Source organism: Acyrthosiphon pisum, chromosome X (assembly GCF_005508785.2).
Source record: "Acyrthosiphon pisum isolate AL4f chromosome X, pea_aphid_22Mar2018_4r6ur, whole genome shotgun sequence".
Classification (NCBI taxonomy): domain Eukaryota; kingdom Metazoa; phylum Arthropoda; class Insecta; order Hemiptera; family Aphididae; genus Acyrthosiphon; species Acyrthosiphon pisum.
The window spans coordinates 82272521-82292671 of NC_042493.1; the positions used below are offsets into that span (position 1 = coordinate 82272521).

General features: G+C 27.6%; 1 protein-coding gene across 2 annotated transcripts in view; it reads left to right on the forward strand.

Moving 5' to 3' along the window:
- The window catches only part of LOC100164077 (cationic amino acid transporter 2), a 34842-nt gene extending 16677 nt beyond the window's left edge, over window positions 1-18165 (forward strand). Inside the window, exons 3-13 of one of the 2 annotated variants that reach the window (XM_008189644.3) lie at window positions 3191-3428; window positions 5304-5432; window positions 5785-5940; window positions 7052-7156; window positions 7437-7592; window positions 7763-7887; window positions 12622-12719; window positions 13383-13522; window positions 14001-14261; window positions 15618-15781; window positions 17640-18165. In XM_008189644.3, the coding sequence (XP_008187866.1) occupies window positions 3191-3428; window positions 5304-5432; window positions 5785-5940; window positions 7052-7156; window positions 7437-7592; window positions 7763-7887; window positions 12622-12719; window positions 13383-13522; window positions 14001-14261; window positions 15618-15781; window positions 17640-17864 (1797 nt within the window). In that variant the 3' untranslated portion in view covers window positions 17865-18165. Of the gene's footprint in view, window positions 1-3190; window positions 3429-5303; window positions 5433-5784; window positions 5941-7051; window positions 7157-7436; window positions 7593-7762; window positions 7888-12621; window positions 12720-13382; window positions 13523-14000; window positions 14262-15617; window positions 15782-17639 lie in introns of those variants that run through there. The other variant, NM_001246309.1, reaches the window with a different exon arrangement.
- The last annotated feature ends 1986 nt before the right edge of the window (window positions 18166-20151 follow it).

Sequence of the window (20151 nt, forward strand, 5' to 3'; positions counted from 1 at the left end):
AAAATTTTAGGAGTGTTGAAATTTAAATTTTTACAAACCGCATTAAATAACGGTTTAGCCTCAAACGATTTTTGATATTTGTTATTATTCAAAAAGTATGAGTCGTAGACACTTGAAAATTTTACCAGTTGTTTAAATTGACATTTTCTTTATATAGTTTTATTTTCAAAATATATTTAATAGAAGGGTCCACATATGTTGTTCTAACTCCCATTCAAAAATTATAAAAATACATAGGCACAATTTTTTTTTATAAGCATTTAAAGTTCAAATTTTGACTAAATACGTAAAAATTACGGCAATGTTCAAATAATCTTAAACAGAAATTCATAAAAGTTTTTCTTTTTAATTCTAAGATTTGGAAATTTAATACAAGGCTCCTAACATATTTTTACAATAGCAGTTGCAAAATAAAAGGAATACATTGTCACAATTTTTATTTATAAGCATTTAAAGTTCAAATTTTGACAACATATTATGTAAAAATCACGAAAATTCGTAAATTATTTTATGCTAGAAATTCATAAAAAATTTTCCTTTTATATCTAAGATTTCAAAATTTAATACAAGGCTCATAATATATTTTTACAATAGCAATTGAAAAATAAAAGAAATATATAGTCACGATTTTTTTTTTATAAGCATTTAAAGTTCAAATTTTGACTAAATACGTAAAAATTACGGCAATGTTCAAATTATCTTAGACAGAAATTCATAAAAGTTTTTCTTTTTAATTCTAAGATTTGGAAATTTAATACAAGGCTCCTAACATATTTTTACAATAGCAGTTGCAAAATAAAAGGAATACATTGTCACAATTTTTATTTATAAGCATTTAAAGTTCAAATTTATACGAAATATGTCAAAATTGCGAAAATTTGCAAGTAATTTAGTGGTTGAAAAATCGTAAAAATTTTTTCTTTTATAACTAAGTTTTTAAAATTTGGTACAAGGTTCTCCATAAGTTTTTCTTTAAAAATAATATATCCTAGACTGACAAATCATCTCCGTTCAGAATCGTTTTTCGTATACAATGATATAATATCATTGGATTCAAATTTAATTCCATCCATTACAGTAACCTACTTGTAACCTACTGTACAGCAGAGCGACATCCACGACTTACCCGCCTTTTTTTTTTATTATACTTACTTAGTTTTCAAAAAAAAAAAATAAATTATTTAACATTTCAACCTTTTTAATTAATTGTATTTATTATAATCTTAAAGTGCATAATATTTTTTGATTGTGGTTTTACAATTCAATTTTTTTAATTATTGATAATAACGTATAAAGAATAATTTAATTATGTGATGCGAGTTGTATAATAAGTGTATGTTCTAAACGATGTCCATTTAATTGCTTGTAAGTCAAATAATTAAAACATTGCATTCTCAACACTCCCGCTTCAGTGTTACATTGACGGGATGTTTGATTTGTTGTCTATGTGGACTAGTAGTATGTAGTTTTATATTTTTTAAGACTTAAATGTACAAATGAATTTGTATTTGAATTATTAAAAGCGTATTATAAATTATTATTTATTTGTATTTAGTATTGTTTGATTTCAACTAAATTTATATTAATTTAAATAGTTTTTTTTTTTTTAAATTTGGCCGCAGGTATGTAATATAATTTATACATTACTAAGGGCCGATCTTACAATGTCCGGTAAAGTGTCGGTAAACGCTAATCGACTGTTAACAGATTTTATTACTGGCATAATTCGGCTGGTTTAGTGTCGGTTAACTTTAACCGGACATTGTAAGAACGGCCCTTAATATTAAGAGATATATATCCCATATTCCCACATGACATGAATCATTATGTTTAGTTAAAAAAAAAATTATGTTAAAATGTGTGGTTGATGTAATTTTACTGATCGAAATATATAAAAAATTATTTTAGCAGTAGTTATATATGTTATTAGTTTTAAGTTTATTAAACTAACTTCATGAAATCATAAAGTAAGAAATACTGATCAAACAAATTTAACGCCGACCTGAAACCATAACTAAAAGAGTAAACCACTTAGATAGATATAGTTAATTAAATTTGCAAGTGATGAAATATTTATTATACATTTTGATGAGTAAACAGAAATAATAATTACTTCGGAAACATTTTATTAGTTACAACTTATAAATAATTAATTTAAATACTAAAATACTTTTGAAGTTAGATTATAATATCTAACTATATAATACACATAAAGTATATTTTATCCCATACCTATTTTTGAGAAATACAGGAAACTTTAAATAATTTTCCTATGATTTAGATACTTAATTTTTTTATTTACAATTTATTTTATGGAGTAAATAATGAAAAATGGAATACCTACTGAAATTGATAGTATTAATACACCTATGTGATATCATGAAATTTTTATGTTATTATTTTTTGATATACTTATATAAAATTATTGCGTTATAGTTTGTTTTTGCATTAGTTTTTTGATAATATTCATTGTGCCACAGAGCTTTTTTATAAAGGTATTGTGTACCTACTGTGTAGTTTTGAATCCATCAATTACACGTGTTAACTAATTGAGGCCCAGGAAAATAATAGGAATTCAAAACCAATACCTTCTTCATATAGATTGGAATTCAAAACATGTTAGAAATTCTCTACTTCTCATGTAATTAACTATAGTTATTTAACAATGCGTTCTTAATGTTCGTATTAATGTATATATAGTACCTATGTAGGTATATTAGTACCTATACTATACTATATTATAGTAAATGCACAGATGTACGAGCATAATAGGTATATGATATTATACATACACGTCATGAATATTGTATAATGTACCTATATCAAGTGTTACAAAAATAATTGTCTACGTTTTTTTAAGTGAGACAATATTAAAGCATAATTATTATTAATCTAAAAGGGCTTTATAAGTTCAACGAATACAAAATATTTAATGATTGTGTTATGACGTACTATTTAATAATTTTAGATAAATTTTACCAATAGATATTTTATTTTATTTATAATATATTATGTACCTTTATAGTATTAAACCTACTATAAATAACTGTTAATAAAACATAAGCGACCCCGATTCCATTTATATAATATAATCAACATACCTTTTTTAACTCTACAATACTCAATATAGTATAATATACATGATATTTAAATATAATTATAATAATAATAATAATCATTTTGGCTTTAGAATGATCAATCGCTTATAAAGACGATGTTAAGAAGGAAAAAGGAATCCGATTTGAGCACTGAGCCAACGAAAAATCAACTTAGCCGTGTATTAGGACTAGTAGACTTGATTTCCCTTGGCGTTGGTTCAACTCTTGGACTTGGCGCTTATGTACTAGCTGGAGAAGTGGCGGTTAAATTTACTGGGCCTGCAGTCGTTTTGTCATTTGCTTTTGCAGCTGTAGCATCGGCTCTGTCAGGTAATTATAGATTAATGTAATTTGTTTTGGAACACAATATTTATAGTTAATATTATTATTGAAAAAAATATATTTGTATATTAATTGCTATTTAAAATAGTCGTATTATAATAGTAGGTTTATGAGTAAAACATACATATTTTGTATATCTATCTAAATTTAATAAACGGCAATGTTTCTGTGTGTATGTGTTTGTGATCCACAGCCAAGTCTATCGCACTCATGCTTCTGAAATTTGGTACTTAGGTAACCCTATACCCGATGACGCGCACCTCATAGGCAATTTTTAAATTTTGAAGAGATTTGTCAGCTCTCGAAAAAAAGAATAGGGTTGCCGTGGGTTACAGAAAATAAAACAGTTATTATAATCATACGATAATCTTAGGGATGATACCGTAACAGCTCCCGCTAGATGTTAATGTTCCCGTATCGGCTCCGAGTCTTTGCCATCGATTAAATGGCCGTATTGCGTCTCATGAGTTATTGGGTATACAGTGATGCCCGCGTGGCCACTGACTTGGACAAAAAAAAAAAAAAACCGAAAATATCCCTTGACTTGCTATGCAACACCACCTCGAGTAGTCATCGGGTTGGAGCCAATACGGGAGGGAAATGAAGCGTACAAGCGGGATCCAATGCGGATAAATCGAATTTTAGACCTGAATACTACCCAAATTGCTCTGTTACAAATCTTTGCAGTTTACATTAGTTGAGTTTAAGAAGAAGTTTTTAAGGGCATTTAATTTGTCACGGACAACGGATCAGCTGGTATTAGCTAATCTAGATATCTATGACCGTTTATTGGGATAATATAATATATACTCTAAAAAAATATTGACTGCAATTTAATAATGAATCATTCGCCTCTTAAGGTGGTATTATGAATTACACCTAATTATACAACAATTCACTTGTTAAAAATATAAACAATTACATTTAATAGGTAATATTGTTTTTATCCAAGGGGCATAAGCAATTTGAACGTTATTTTTATTTTTGAGTTGGTATGGGCAGGGAGACTTTTAAATATTTGAAAACATTTGGTCATTATTGGCACTTGCACTTTAACTGCCAATTATTATAGTTTCTGACATTAAGCGTCTAGTTTTAGATTGCCCTTCCCTCTCACCTGAAAAATTCATACTTTTTTTCGCTTTTTCAATTTCAATTTTCTCTTTTTAATTTTTTTTCTTCTTCGTTTTTCTTATAATTACAATGCAAGATTTCGGTTTTCATCTCTCTCTTATAATTACCATTATAATTAAATTTTTTCACAACACTGGCTTCTCAATTTAATAACATTTTTGAATTTATCAATCCAATTTGTTTTTATTTGTCTGATTTATTATTATTGATACTATTGGTTTAAAAATAATAATAATTTAAAATATGAATATAATTGTCGACCTGTAGGTATCGTTTAAAAAAAAATAAAAAAAAATGGCTATTAATAATTGTTAAATTTAATTATTAAGTGATTTGATATTCATCATTATTTAATATTTATTTACAAACATACCCTGGTACATAATATTAAGAAATAGTTGACGTTGTCTATATCTGTTAAACACTGCCGTTGGTATATGTATATTATGACAGATCAATTTTAACAAAATTAACTTTTTTTACTATAGATATCATTTAGATATCATTTTAAATTGGGAATTGTGGAATATTTATAATTAGGTATTGTAATTAGGTGTTAAAGGTTAAAGATACACATATATAATTATTGATAATGATATTAAAATGCAATGTAGTGTATAATAATTACTGTACATAATTGTTTAATTTCTAATACCTAATAGATTGTAAGCTTTTTAAAAATAATATTTAAGAAAAAAAATTAATTAGGAAATATTGTATTTTATCCAGGATTATGTTATGCGGAGTTTGCTAGTCGTGTACCAAAAGCCGGGTCGGCATATGCGTTCAGCTATGTGGGTATTGGTGAAATAGTGGCATTCCTCATTGGTTGGGATTTAATATTAGAATACAGTATTGGTGAGTATAAACGTGAAAATTTTCTTATCGGGCATTTGTTGAGATAATTTAAAAATCAATTTTCTTGTTTTGATAATAATGATTTAATTAAGAAATTACTATATGCTATTATTATATAGGTATTAGGTACCTACCATTGAATTAAAATTATTAAAGACAATTATATTAATTATATGTTTACGATGTCTAATATCTAAATTTGTATCTATTGATTAATTAAAATTTAGTACATAATAATTTGTTTTTTATGAAATCATGAAAAAAATTAGTTATGTAACATTAAAAAAAAAATTGGAACTTAAGGGTGTTATTATTGGTATTTAAAAATAATATTGTATGATCAATTTTTTAGGATGTGCCAGCATTGCAAGAGCTTTAAGTGGGCATATTGATAAACCCTTTGGTCATCCAATGAGAGAATATCTTAAAGAAACGTTTCCAATGCATGTAGATTTCTTGGCACCATATCCGGATTTTTTTTCATTCACATCTATAATAATGTTAACTTGTAAGTATTACAATTTTAAAACGAATAATTTACAAAATTATAATAAAAACATTAATATTTTGAATTCAGATGATATAGTATGTATAGTAGTTATATAGAAATCGGTAAGTGAAAATAGTTTTTGAGAGTTAATAGGATTTCTATAGTTATAAAATTATATCTTTGGATTTATCTTCCTGTAATTTTTTGACACGTAATAGTAAATTATAAAGCTATTGCTAACAATCTATTAAAAACAAATAACATGAAAACAGTTATTAAGGTTGGATGGTTCTCAAATATTTATAATTAAATTCTCAGTAAAGTATATTTTACAAGTTGTAAGGTCGAGCTATATTTTGTTATAATGCTATTTTTTTCCTTTTCTAAGTTTATTATTTTATCAAATGTGTTTAATTCGATCTCGCCAGAACATGGATTAGACAGCTTAATTTTCCCTGAAACGACAACATTATTACCACAACTATAAAAACTAATTTTGTTGAGTTATATAATTAAAATTGTATGCATTGAAAAAAAAAAGTATAGCTGAAGGGTCTTGAATATTTCGAATTTCAGTTATTACTAATTATTGATGTAAAAGTTAAATTTAATTTACGTTATTAAAAATATATATATTGTCAAAAAAAGTAATTTGCTCGACTGGTGTGATATATTTTATATTTTACATATTAGGTATATACTTGTTTTCAATATTAAAAATATAGATTGTAATACCACCGATTCACGGTTTTTATCGATTGTAAATGGATCTGCATGACAGTATTATATAATTTTCCAAAATGTTTATTATAATATTGATATTTAATCGTTTCTCAATCACATAATTTGTTTCCTTTTCATACTATGATGATATCAAATATAATATCAACTTGATTACATTTAATTCGTATTAGGAACGTTAAATTGAACATTAAAATACTTCTATTAAATCCATCTTAATCCGTGTATCTGCTTCAAACTATGAATTGGCGATTGAGTGCTAGGTGCCATATCTGTCACTGTAACAGTATATTTTTTAGGTAGTTATATTATAGGTAGGTACATAATATTCATTATATTTTATTAATATATTACTGAAGTGATTATTTATTTAATTTTTTTTGCTTAGTTTTGATTGCATGGGGAATGAGAGAATCGTCTTTTCTGAACAAAATATTTACTGTTGTCAACCTGCTTACAGTTATCACAGTCGTCCTCACTGGCCTAATCAAAGGTACGTGATAATAATTATATTTAGGATCCTGTAAGACCTAAAAATAAATATTAAAGTTACATAATATTTATAGCAAATATATTTGTTCAATAATATCTAAATATGACAATTTCTAAATAATTTAACATGATAATGATAACATGATAATTTAATATGATAATGCTAAACGCTTAAATGCGATGCGTATTAAACGAACTGCAATACAATTTACTATACTTTGGTTTAGATTCATACCGAATCTATTGTTATAATATTATATAGTTTGTGTAAATAATTGCAGTCGATACTTACAATTGGAACATACCAAAAGAGGATATACCACTGGATGCTAAAGGCGGAGAAGGCGGATTTTTGCCATTTGGATGGTCCGGAGTGTTTGTAGGAGCCGCAACGTGCTTTTACGGATTTGTCGGATTCGATGCCATAGCCACTACCGGTAAAAATTTGAAACTTAAGCGTTAGACATAAGGTAGACAACATGGTTTTGAGGATTTATAAATTGAACTTTACGTCATGTACCTACATTTTAATGACGACTTGTAAATTTTATGAGTTTTCACATTTGTTAGACGACTAATACAAATTTGTTTTTTGGAATTATTCTAGGAGAAGAAGCCAAACGACCTACAAAAGACATACCTTTGGCAATAGTTATATCGTTATCCATCATCACGTTATCGTATTGCAGCGTAGCTATCATATTGACACTCATATGGCCATACTATAAACAGGTACAACTGTTTTATAGATTATACCTACCTACTTTAAAATATGTTAAAATTACTAATCATAATTTATATACAGGGTGATTCATCAAGCATTGTCACCTCTTTTTTCATTAATAATGTAGTTATTCGAAATATTATTATTGAAATTCTTAAGTATATACTTTAAGGCCATATTTTAAAATTCTTGAGATTTTTTTGTACTTATTAAGGAGTGTCCTGTAAATATCCAAATTTCCGATTTTAAAACATGAATCACTTTTATACTTACTGTAAATTATTTAGTTTTTCTGGAAAATTTGAACGAATTGTTACTAAGAATAATTAAAAGGTCTATGTGCTCGAGAACATATAGGGACAACAGTGATTTGCATATTTTATTAATTAATATAAATCTATCAACATTTATAGATAATGTGTACAGGTATAATACTACATCCAACAATACAATATGTATTTTATATTTTTGTAGACAATTTTTTAAGGAATATTGCTCTTAGTATACACATTTCAATAACTAAGAAATTACTCTTTAAAATTTAAAACTAGATACCTACCTACATGAAAAATTAAAAAAATATATCCAATAGATAATTTATAATGATAAAGTGGGATTTTAATTTGAAAAACACAAGTTACAGTTTACGTCACAGGGCACTCTTCAAGAAGTAAACATTATTTTAAAAAGTTTGAAATATGGTATTTAATAATAGTTACTTATATTTAAGATTACAAAAATCAGAATTTTAATAAATTATTAATAAAAAAAATTTGGGTTAGCACGCTTGGTGAATCTATACCCTGTATAGTACAAATATATTTAAGAAGAAATGGCAATGTTAAGGTCTTCACGAAAACATCATTGCTTTAGGATTTATTTATGCACACTGCACAGACACACAGTTCGCCTACCTACACACTTTGTTCCGTTAATTGACCGGTGCAGTGTGCACTTGCGAAAATATACGCATGCTCATTGAACTAAATTTTGAATGTTGGTGTATATGTATTATATTATGTAAATTAAACTTTAAAGTGTTATGTTCACATCCATTTATTTTTGTTTTATAGGATTCTGAATTACAATATAAATTGAATCAGCGTATAGGTACGATTCAGTTTGTATTTGTCTGAAGTTTCGCATATCGTAGGTAGGACTGGATGTTTTGTTGAGTCCAATTTTTTTTAACCGTGTGTGAGACTTGTCTAATTTATTAACTATAATTGGCGGAGTCAATCACTCGTATTTTCTAGTCTTGTAAAAAATAAATTCCTTAATAGATACTTATTTAAAAATGACTCCTCTAATGTTAGATTTTTTGGATTAATAATTTTTCTATGCAACAAGAAATGTCAGTAAATTAAAAGCCGTATTTTGTAATATAATTACATTGATAAAACAAGGATTTAACTGTAGATATAATAATTTATATTAATATCATCAGAAGGTCTGTTTGGATTTGATGAAAAATACAATCTAAAATACCTATAATCATCAGTATTCGCGGTGATTATAGTGCATTATTTAAAGGTATGTCTTAAATTGGCAACAAGAATTATTTTGGGCATGTAACACTTTTACCCATAGTTGACAAATCACAGTGTTTGCATAATTCAATACCTACGTTTACATTTTCTCACGCGTTCACTATTTTTGAATTACAATAAATCAATAACGTTCATTAAACATGATAAAACATGTTCCGTTTGCCAAAAATCAAAACAAAAAAAAAGTATAACCATTGAATTTTACGATAACCATAATAAATTGAAATAATATAGTCTTGCATGTTATCATCGGTAGGTACATTAAATGAATCGTCAAGTTCGTCATTACCGTTATTGTTTAACAATCAACTCCTTATAAGTATAGGTAACTACTGCAGTTAATCAATACTTATACAATGTAATACCTATGGCAGATTTGTATAGGTAATAGTTTTTAAGACTGTGTATTTTTATATAGTGACAATTTAAAGGTAAGAAAGTAAGGATTGAATGTGCTCTAATTCATAAAATATGTTGATCAACTTGAGGTGTCGAGAGTGTGAGACATCTAATTAATGCACCCTTCCCTAAGATTACATACCTAGGGATGGATTGGTAAGATATTCCGTTGCGGGAAATATATTGTAAATAGATCGGTGCACAGTCGTTGTTAACTCTTAATGGACATTTTTTTTCACATTACCTGAATTGTATTTGTATTAAATTATTTTCTTAAGAAATTATTTATTTAAAATAATATCATTGTAATCAATATTCAGTACATTCCACAATTTTAGAAATGGTCTTAAGACTAAAATATATAATAGTTTCAATAGTTTTTTTTATTCACTATTCGCAATTGAGTATCTAATCACACTAATCTGCATACTCAGAGCATCAAACGTTAACTAGATATAAAATCACATAAACAAAATATTTAATATTATTTACAAATAATTATAAGCAATATTATAATTTATTAATCAATTATATGATACTAGTAGGTATATATTAGTATATATAATAATATTATACAGTTTAGGTTCTATAGTTATACTGTGCTTACTATACATTTGAATCCAAAATTATAATTGATAGGTAAGTTGCGTCCAACGATTTATATGCGCTCAAGATAGTTGTTATTTTTATTTTCTATTACTTTATCAAAAATCTTATTTTTAAATGATGAAATGCGTTGAAAAATGATTATAAAAAAATTAAAACAGCTTATTTTGTACTGCACAGTCCATCGGGAAAACTCCCGAATTCCCAGTGGGGTAATCCACCCATGTATAGTCCTTATACCTACATATAATAAAATCGATTATTTATTTTTTTAAAGTAAATAATATATGGTCTATATAGATAATAAAGTGACAGCATTTTAAAATATTAAATTAATAAATTAAATGTCTGTTTGTCGGATAGTTGTAATTTATTTATGTTATTCGTAAATGCAATTTATTTTACCATCGGTTAGAGGTGTACCTATTATTTTGTTTATGTTGTGAACAAATTAATTCAATTTATTTGTTATTATAAAATAAAAATAAAACTATAATAAGTACTGTATTGTTATTAAGTTTTTGAAGAAAATAAAATAATTTATTGACTCTGAATTACGGTATATTTAGTTTTGGAATCTAGTCGTCTCTGTAGTTTATTTCTGATTATGTATATTATGTCGATAAATTATAATAGACTAGAGAAATCTTTATGGGTGGCTGCTTTTTAAAATTGTACATGCATTTTTGATATCAAAATACGGTTGAATGATGTTAGAATATTGTGACTTTGATGTTATTTTTCCAATTTATCCATTTTGTTAGTCCCACTGGAAATTCTAGAAAATAAAATGTAAACCATAGGAATTTTTCTTCCGATCCAGCATTGTGTCGAATTGAATTTAGACAGTGACCCAAACAAGTTATTGAAGCTGACGTTCAGATGATCAGCAGAATTTCATCCATGCTTCCATAGGCAATTTTTAGGTGAGCCCAATTCGCTTTAATACAGTATTTATTTTTACTTCATTAGGTCATAAGGTATCTACGTGCCTGGATATGTCATATTGTATTTATTTCATAGACCTGTTTGAAATTTCAAAAAGAGACAGAATGAGAAAAACACAAAGGTTACTGTCTTGAGTCAAACTATTGTTTGCATGTTTTAATGGTTCGACGTTTAAATAATCTGTAATGCTTGAATTTCAGTGTCATTTGAGAAATGTTTCAATATATTTTGATTAACTTGATTGGTTCTCATCAGGGTTCTGATGAGATTTATTCAAACGGAATAGCCTAAATTACCTAAAGATTTCTGACTTTCGAAGTAAAACTACAGTGAAACCTCGATAACTCGAACATTTATAAGTTGAATTTTCGATGACTCGAAGATCTTTACCCCTGCATTTCAATAAGTATATACAATTTTTTCTGTAACTCTAATTTTTTTCACCCCCAACCGATTCGAGTTATTGAGGTTTCACTGTATTTAATAATTAGATTCATTCAATATAAGTCATTTTTTTTTTGAAAATATCAATTAAGACAATATTTTGATATCATTCTATATTTACTCTATGCTCTAGAAAATACACATTTACTTGTAATTGAATTTGGTGTTTTTATTAACAAGTAATTTGTTTATGAACCTTTTAGGTATTTAATCAATTCAATTTTAGTATAGTTATTTTATAGTTTTATTTTTTATATACAAATAGAGTTAATTTGTCAAAGTGTATAAAAACAATTTTAAAATTTGACAGACGGCAAGTTTGAGTTTAAATAAGCAAATTACAATTTTAGTAATTGATTTTGTATGGTTTTTTTTAAATTAGTAGTTATATTATTATGTTTGCAAATAATATATCCAATTAAGATATATTACTATTGTAGTTTTATTTTTAGAACATTGTTAATGTTTACCGTTGGAAAATAATAAATAAAATAACTGTCTGGACGTACATAATTAAACGGTATGGGAGATTGAACTTTTACTTTTTTTCCTATCAAATTTATTAAACGTACTCAAGTAATAAAATCATAATGAGAGTTGGGAAAAAATATCCAAGGACAAAATATAATTTGCTAAACTATCTGAGTCAATATATATTAATATTATTATTTTTTTAAATTTTGGTTTCTTTGTCCAATTTGTCTGGTTTTAACAATGGATTTTTTAACCGTTGGCCATTTTGTCCTTGATTAATTTTAACATTTCAATATTCGTTTTACTGTTCTTTTATATAAGGATCCGGAAGCTCCTTTCCCACATATATACCAAGAGTTGGGATGGCAGGCGCTCGAATGGATCGTTACAATCGGAGCAGTGTTTGCTCTATGCACTAAGTACGTACAAAAGCTATTTACTTTAATCAAAACTAATATCTATTTTTTTTTCTAACGAGTAATTATTTGTATTATTATACTATGTAACATTTCGCATTTTCGCCTACACGATTTGTAAGTTGTAACAGTATGACCAGTTCGTCACGTAATAACTAGGTACCTACCTATATAATATACGATGTACCTAGGTACATGTTAACTAACCATAAACATCCATCAAAACAACCCGGTAGTATTATAGTAAATTAATGTATCATATTTTAATATGTTGTATTATACGACACGCATGCATAATAAGTGGGTACAATGGTATATTCGAAATAATATTATGGTCTTAAAACTGTTCGCACTAAACATAGCATGTGCGTGGGAGAAGAGACCGTGGAGCTGATTGCAAAAAACCTCAGGTGGTCGTTGATTCGTATATGCGCACATGTCAACATTTAGCGTGGTTGAAATTTGTATGGAATACTTCCAATAAAAAAAAGATAAACCCACTCATCGATGTGGACTGGCGCCTTTTTTCTTTATACCTGAACGCGTATATTATCAATCATTCAACGTGTCATATATTAATATGTTATATTATTATACCTGCAAACGGCAGACAATATAAAATTAACATTTCGTACGCAATGTTTAAAATATAAATCTTGTTTTTAGCATGATCGGTACGCTGTTTCCGTTACCCAGAATATTGTATTCCATGGCATCCGACGGGTTATTGTTTCACATTTTTTCCAAAGTTGATTCCAAGACAAAAACTCCATTTTGGGGTACATTAATATGTGGAACATTTGCTGGTAAGTATACGAGTACAAATAAAATGTATACACAATATAGACGTATATGCGATTTGTTATAATATATAATATTATATAGGTATTCCGTAAAAATCAAAACGAGGTACCTACCTAAACATATTCTAGCAATTAGTTACACATCTTCCAAACATTTCAATTCGATTTATTATATAATGTTAATGTTATAAGTTTAATTGCACGGTATTTACCGAATCTAAACAGCTAATGAGGCTACCTATATTTTTATCAAAAACTTTTATATATTATTGAAATATAATTCAATAGCTCCGAAAATACAATAATATCATCATCATTTGAATAAATGAATCTGGTACTGTTTTTATAACATCAATCTTTTCTGTACACTTTCGCTACCTAAACCTGTACCTAGGTAGGTATACTTATAATATCATTACATATTCGATATAATATAATAATATTGTATAAGTAATACGATAAACAATTTTTATTTGTTTAGCGATTTTGTCCAGTCTTTTCGATCTCCAACAGTTGATGAACATGATGTCGATCGGTACGTTGATGGCGTACTCGCTCGTGTGTATTTGTGTGTTGGTTTTGCGGTACACAAACGATGATTCCGAAGAGTGTAAGGTCAGAGACAACGGCCGATTTCGCGTATCTCTCATGAGACTATTATCATCCAGCTTCAATCTCCCGAATTCGCAGATTACAACAAAAAACACCGGTCGTACCTCGGTCAAAATTATTCTGGTTTACCGTAAGTAACATTCGGTCGAATTGAGTTCAAATATATTTTATGGTCACGAAATCGTTGCTCGCCAAATTACCATAGTATGTATTTGGTTATCAGCCGTTTTCAAGCACGCCTTATAATTAGGTACATAATATATATTTAAAAAACTACTTTTAACTGTAAGTACCTACATATTATACGTTTATTTTTAAATTTAGAAATCATTCACCGTTAGTAATTTAAAATAATTTCGAATAATCGGCGAATTAGTTTTGTGTGGGATGGTTTAATTTTTGCGTTTGTTAATTTAATATCCTTTACAATATAATTATAACTTTTACATTTTTTTTTTCGATTTGCGGTTTCTTTGCATATCCAACACACTTGCCACGCCTGGAATTTAAATAATAATTAATAATTGCTAGTAAGGTAATGAAACCTACACATAACTTGACACCATGTTAATGTCAACCCATGAGTGGATTAGAAAAATGTTGAAAAAAAATTCAATTGGTTTGTCCGCCAACGTGTTTCGCTTCAAAATCACGCGATTGACCTCCCGACGAAGTAATTGTGAATTCCCGGAATTAACATCCCAAATAAACGTATAAACAATTTGACTTAAAACTAATCACGTGTGTCATATTTATCCACCCGGAGATAAAATCTGCACTGTTGTAACCCACATGCAATGGTTGGTCGAAGGGTAATGCCCGTCTCCTCCGCATACATGTTTCTCTTTTGCGTGACATCATAATATTATTATGTTTACAAAACATAATTACACGTATTTCCTTGTTTTAGATTAAACAAATTTATTTTTCCTTTGCATTTTTTCCGTAAATATAAAACCACAAAATATTTTACGCACAAAATCCATTGATTAGAACAATAATTGGGCATTGAATTTGACTTCTAAAGACGTACTTAATAATTGTTCGAGTTTTAAAAGTCTAAATTTATAAGGTTATCACGACGGACATCCAAGCAGTTGCATATATTCAAGATGCTGTTTTTTTTTTTATTGAATGAACGTTTAATTGGTTATGATGATTGTGCGTCTTATAAGAATCTCGGATTATAGTGATTTTGAAACGCAGTAATCATTATATTACCTATATAGATTTAAAATAATAATACTATAATCTGCACCAAAGTCACTTTTCAATTTCCATTGGTCAATTCAATGATACTTATATACTTACGTAAAAATGCAGATGGCTTCAATTTTTATAGTTTAAAACGTATATATATATAATAAATAAGCGTATACGTATAATTATGGGGAAAATATGATTTTCTCCAGTTCGTAAAATATGTTTATACTATGGTAATATTGTTATATCTATAATCAAACGTTTATTTTTTTTTTTATGTCAGTCATCGTGGCCATATGCTTCTGCTCGTCCGTCTCTATTGCCCAAACCGAAGGAAAGTTCAACATGATCACGTATGCGGCATGCAGCGTTTCCGGCGTGCTTTTGTTGGTGCTTTGCTATTCGTTATCGCGACAACCACAGTCTACAAACCGACCTACATTCCACGTAATTATATTATTTATAATAATTATAATTATTTTTATCTTATTTCATGATTTATTATTAATTCATGACCGCTGTCATGTTTTATAATATTAGTATGGTTGTAAACGAATCATCATTTTAACGAATAATATTGTATTTATATCAATAGTAGGTACCCACTTAGATATATATAATATATATATATATATTGTATATAATAGTCATAACTAGACGTCCCTTGGTTCGTGCCGAAGTCATGGATGTATCCATGATAATACATTTGTTCAATTTCGTTTTTAAGGGTCGTTATGCAATTTATCTTTTAACTAGGTATCTACATTTCTTAGAAATTTCTATAATAAAATAAAACATGGCACGTGGAACTGTTGTCCCGAACTAATGAATCCATGAACATACACTATAGAAATGCCAAATTTGTATTATATAAACAACTATATTGAATAAAATATTATAAAACGGACTACTCCTCGACACTAATTAGATACAGTTTGATATATTCAGCACAACGTACATATATAGCTATTTGTTGGAGTACCTACGCTCTAATAGTAGTTGGCTTCAAAGGTATAATATTTATGTACGTGATATGGACTTATTAGTAGATAATACGGCGAACAATCGAGAATATAAATGGTACTGGATTATTCGCAATGTATCCTTGTAGATATAGATGAGAACTATGTATATATATTTTGTAATATATTGACCATGTTATTTTCGGTTTAATAATTTTGAATAAGTTTAATTATTAAACGAAATTCTTAAAAATTAACGGATGTTTACAAATTCATTATCAATTTAAAAGTTATTTTCGCTGTAGTAAAAATAAAAACGCCACATCAAAGATAAAGTTATCTTATGAATTATGATTAAAATTAATATTTTACAATTGTATTAAAAAAATATTATGTAGGTACTAAGTGGTGTTTGATAGTAATATAATATAGGCACATAATCAGTACGCGTACACGAAATACCCTTAGTGGTTAAAAATGTATAAGTACAAATGTACAATGTAAACTCAAATAATTTATATAAGTAGGTAAGCAAATATTTAGGTAGCTATGTACTAATATTTTGCGTGTTAATAATTGCTTTTATTTTTTATTGAATATTATTATTTGAATCGCTAAGTAGGTAAGTCATAAATATTTGATACAATACTAAGTAGACACAATCTAATAATTCATACATGGTACATCAAATGTATCGGTATTGCAATTAACCATAATTGTAATATAGTTAAAACATAAAATAGAATAAGCATATTAAATATTTTCTATTTTTTAAAAAAAAACCTTAACATTTTTAAATAGTATTACTCAAGTATAGGTTGTGGTATTTAAAACATAAGTAGGCACTAAGTAAAAAAAAGTTTTATTGTGTGTCTAAAACTTGTGATATAATTTTAATGTCAAGTACTAAGTAGGTTAGGTTAGTAGGAAACAATTAATATATTATATAATACTCGTACGTATTTATTATTCAACTTTCAACAAAAATGTTTGGCTTTCTAATTTAACAGTGTATTTTAAATTCTGAGGTTTTACTTAAAAATATATAAAAAGGTACCTACATTATAAATTATATGTTATAATTTGAATTAAAATGTATATTGAAATAAACAACCTGGCATAGCTAATTCAAGTGCATAAAGAAGCCTAATATATTTGTCAAATTACATTTACATTGTTTGATATATTTTACATTCAGTTAAACTAATATCCAGCCTAGATATATTTAGTTAAATTATTTTCAGATGAGATATTTTTCGGCTAAAATACTGACGGCTTATTTATAGTCCCTTCGTCCCCTCGTTTCAACGTTTAATAGCCAACGCGTTTCGTCCTCATTGCAGGTACCTTGCGTTCCGTTCGTGCCCTGCCTGAGCGTCGTCCTCAACATCTACCTAATGACACAACTGGACACGTCCACCTGGATACGATTCACCGTCTGGCTATTCATCGGCTTACTGATTTACCTGTTCTACGGACTCCGGAACAGCGTGGAACGGTTGAACCAGCGGCGGATCCTGGATGAGACGTATATGAAGCAGATACGTTACGAAATCCAAGTATATTAGCGCGGGGAGAGTTGGTGGGTGATAGGCGGAGGGGGGGGGGGGTGAAAGTATATGAGAGATTGTATGGGGGAGAGAGACAGACAAGAAAGTGAGAGTGAGTGCGTAGTGTGTACATAGTGCGTTTACGTGTGTAAACGAGTTAGAAAAATTTAGATAACGGAGTGAGAGACTACAATGATTTTGTTGTACAATACAACACTCCTATAATACAAACGTCGTTTTATGCATTTTTACAAAAAAAAAAAAAAAATTGACCCTTTTACCATTTCCTTCAAAATATAATAATATAACCTATACAAAATGATCCGAGGACAATTTCAAAACGTTTCACAATGTTAATAAAACACGGTCGTCATCACCATCGGCGGTAGTGAATCTCCGAAATTATTATTAATATTATGTTTATTTGTTCATTTTTTTTTTTATCATGACAGTTATATTTTTACGCAAACAACTTTATATAATTTTGTTAAAATATGCGCCTAAAACGTATAGTTTCGCATTTTTTTTAAATGAATCATGTCAAATTACACCTGTGGCTTCTTTTTATTTAAAAGATTATCTGTCCTATTTTTTTTTTATTTATTTATATAACATTCATTTTTATTATGTACATTTTTGTTTAATATATGAACTAATGACTCGATCAATTGGCTTATAAATATTTAACCATTGGACAATTATTGACTGGAGTACTGGACCTTGGAGACGTGATATTATTGATGATTGTCATATGCAGAGAAATCCGGACTACGGCAAATTTGTAGACTAAGAAATAACGCATCTAAATAAGAATTATATTTTAGTATAGGTTGGTTGGTCATCACTACTATTATTATACTAATATCTCGTTTTATAATTAATGGGAGAGATTCATCTGAATGTTTATATTAGGTATTGTATTATATTGGTGTGATATAATTATCATTATAAGCCATGATACATATAGTAATATTCAAATTTGTACATATTTGTCCAACGATGAATCGAAGCGAATATCTAATACCTAGTGATTGAATGGAAAACTATTCTCCACTTGGCGTTTAATCGACTATTACTCGGATAATATCTAGTTTATATTAACCGACTATTGATCCCCTTACATTTGATGCAAAATGGCATTTTATCACGTCAATGTTATCGCGTAACAATTAATTTCCTTGTTCACCACTATTGAACCTTCCATTCAGTAGGTACCTAATACACTTATTTACAAAGGTGGGAAAGTTTATGATAATAATTAACTCAAGTTAAGTTAAGTTAAGAGGACACAAGATCGATAAGTTAAAAGTTAACAGTTAACAAATTATAAATTTAACTCGATAAGTTAAAAGTTAATATAAAAAATATTAACTTAACTCAATTTAAAAAAAGTTAATAAATTTTTTTTTTAATTTGTATGTTAATCACATAAAGAGTGAATGGGTCTTTCTAGTTTTTAATTTATAAATTATAAAAACAATTTTATTGAACTTTTTTCATAATGTACACTGTATACCCTTTTACTTTTACTTTACTATTATTTACTAATTTAAACTATACTCATCTCAAATTAATAATTTAACAAATATATTTTTTTATATCGTATAACAATTGAATGTCATAATACGTTAAGATGAATACATGACCTTCATATATATTATAAGTTATATTACATTAAAACATAACAATTGTCGATTTGTAATTTAAAAATATTAATTTTATTAAAAACATTTATAATTGCCACTCGCATAATATATAATTTACAACTTAATAAAATATATAAATATACACAAAATTATGTTATCAAGATAAAGAACAGAAATATTTGTGTTTTTGTATTGGAATATTTTTATTTTAAACTGATATATTAATATTTACGTATAAACGAAAAAATTCAAAATGTTTTTAACTTGATGGATTTTTTAAAAATCAACTGAAGAAAGCTAAGTTATTTCAACTGTAAATTAATCTAGTTAAGTTCATACGTTGATTAGAAAATAAACTAACAAGTTAAGTTAAAAAGTTAAAAAAAAATTAACTTTTTAACTTAACTTTAACTTTTTAACTATTTAATGCCAACTTTTGCTTGTTTACCCTTTCATAGGCCATCTTGAGAAGTAGATAATTCAGAACGGCCCTTCAGTTTTCGACAAACATGTAAAGGAGGTTAGTCGGGGCCTGTTCCGTCAACCTTCTACTCCAGATAACGTTATAACAGTATATTAGCCCCATAGGCTATTAGTTTAAAATGTTTATGGGCCACTTAATAAAACTATTAATTTAAAATAACGCATAGGGAGCTTAT